The 2167-nt window shown below is 45.7% G+C and overlaps 1 protein-coding gene across 1 annotated transcript; it reads right to left on the minus strand.

Moving 5' to 3' along the window:
* Positions 1–1768, minus strand: LOC106336297 (the record flags this gene model as incomplete). The annotated part of the gene is made up of 1 exon (XM_013775084.1): positions 1–1768. A coding segment is annotated over exon 1 (1533 nt), but the record flags the coding sequence as incomplete, so codon positions are not given.
* Positions 1769–2167: the final 399 nt, after the last annotated feature.

Raw genomic sequence — 2167 nt, forward strand, 5'->3', positions numbered from 1 at the left:
ACGTTCAGGATCATCAGATATCGGCCATTCATCAGGAAGATAAAACGGATTTGGCAGCCTACCCTTTTCCGACTCATTCTTCTCATAACCGTTGCAAGCATCTCCAATTTTTTCTTTCTCTGGTGAAGTATCATTCCATGCATCCTGGAAGCAATCGTCACCATCGTCCATGTAATCTTCAGCGTAAAACTCATTGAACTCAGTATTTTGGATTTTCTGCTGGCTGCAACGCAATTTCACCGCAGCAGGAAAATCCAATGGTTTCCATGGGGAAGTAAGAAGCATCTCAATCCTCTCACTATCGAGACTCTGAGGCAAAACCATTTGCATCTTAGGCAAAACGTTACCTATATGCTCCCCTACAATATGCTGCATATAAGACTCAGAATCCTTGAACTTTTCACTACACTTGCAGCAAACCCAAAACCGCCAAGTCTTATTAGCTTCACAAAAGGACAAAGCTTCAGTTATTATATCATTTGCATCGCCATCCTTGGATGCGCTAAAGTGACTCTTAAGATCACTAACCTTAATCCTAAGCAATTCTTTTTTCATTTCTTTGCCTGTAGACTCCCAATATGATCTAACCCGATCTCTTCTCTCTACTGTAGAGTCGTTCTTCCTTGCATTTCCATGCTTTCTCCTCTCCACGCTTCTCTGACCGGAGCCTAATGCTGGATCTGATCCCTTGCTGTTAACACTATCTACCGAGGAAGATTCTGATTTCTGCTGCAACAACCTACCTGCAGCCACCCTCACTTCAATCTCCTTCCTCCTCTCTTCAAGAGTCTTGGTAGCTTTCTTAATCTCGTTCGGCCTCCTGGTCTGAACCAAGTTACTCTCAATAGGATCCTCAGCCATCTTCCTCATGTCAAACAACCGAAACTCCCCTTCTCCATTTCTCAGATGTTTCATCCAAGTGGACAACGAACCAAGATTAGACTTCTGTATCAGTGACCTGAGCTCATCCTGAACATTCGCAATACGAGCCTCAGGTGTCAATATCTTGTGCTGACTCTCGTCCTGGAGACTATCTTTAGCAGGATCGATTGGATTCTCAATGGAGAGGGCTCTGTGACACTCCTGCAGAACCTCCTCGTACTCTCTACCATCGCTAGCAGCCTCGTAAAGCAGGTTAGCATAAAAATGGGCAAACTCAATAGAGTTGGGAGATAGCTCCACAGCTTTTCTAGCGGATTCAATAGCGCTACGGATGTACTTCTGTTTAGTAACTGCGTCTTCGTATACAGAAGAAACCTTCACGCACACAGTACCTTGGACACGGTGAATCAGGGCAGAGTGTTGGTGGCGAGAGCATGATTCCTTCATGAGCCGAATCGCCTTGTTGTAGCTACCTCGCCGGAATGACGTCAGTGCCTTCTCGCACTCGACCTTGATTTCAGCCAAATTTGACGGCTCGTCGCCATCATAGGAGGTACAAGCGGAAACCTCAGAGGACGGCTCAGCCTCCGCCGCTGAAGAAGATAGCGATTGCTTGGAGCGAGGCGCGGGGGGTTTCTTCTTCTGACCCATCGACGACGATTCAGTTCAAACCTAATTTAATCCCGCATGAAGAAGAGATGCGTCCAACAAATGCTCAAAGACGGTTAAACCGGAAATTAAGTTGCAGTCAGCATACGGCGTCGCGTCGGGGATTACGAGAACGTAGTACGACGGAGAGGGTTGGTGAGGTAGAAGAGATGGAGAGTAGAAGAAGACTCGTTGTCGTCTCTCTCTCTCTCTCTCTGTGGGGTGCGAAAAGGGGATTGATTTATTAACTGAGTGAGATTTACATCGCGATTATTGATTTAGAAGAGATATATTTGTTCGGTTTATTTCAAATTTTGTGGTTTGGTGCGGTTGAACCGTCTGTTCCTTTCATGCTACATTTCTCTAATTTATCAGTATACTAGATTTTGGAATTAAATAATTTTTATATAAACTAGACTAGGGTCGGCCCGGACTACGTGTAGCGACCGTGTTCCGAAGATCGATGTTAGGATGATATGAGGACTGACTGGCCGAACTGTGAGAACGTACTGAATGGATTGGATGATGCTAGAAAGAGCTGATCAGAGTTCGAAGGACTTTCCGTGGGTGGATGGGAGAACTTGGATCGGCGCCTGATTAGTAGCGACTAGAGCGGAACCATGTACCCGATTAAAGC

Source organism: Brassica oleracea, chromosome C3, assembly GCF_000695525.1.
Source record: "Brassica oleracea var. oleracea cultivar TO1000 chromosome C3, BOL, whole genome shotgun sequence".
Taxonomy (NCBI): domain Eukaryota; kingdom Viridiplantae; phylum Streptophyta; class Magnoliopsida; order Brassicales; family Brassicaceae; genus Brassica; species Brassica oleracea.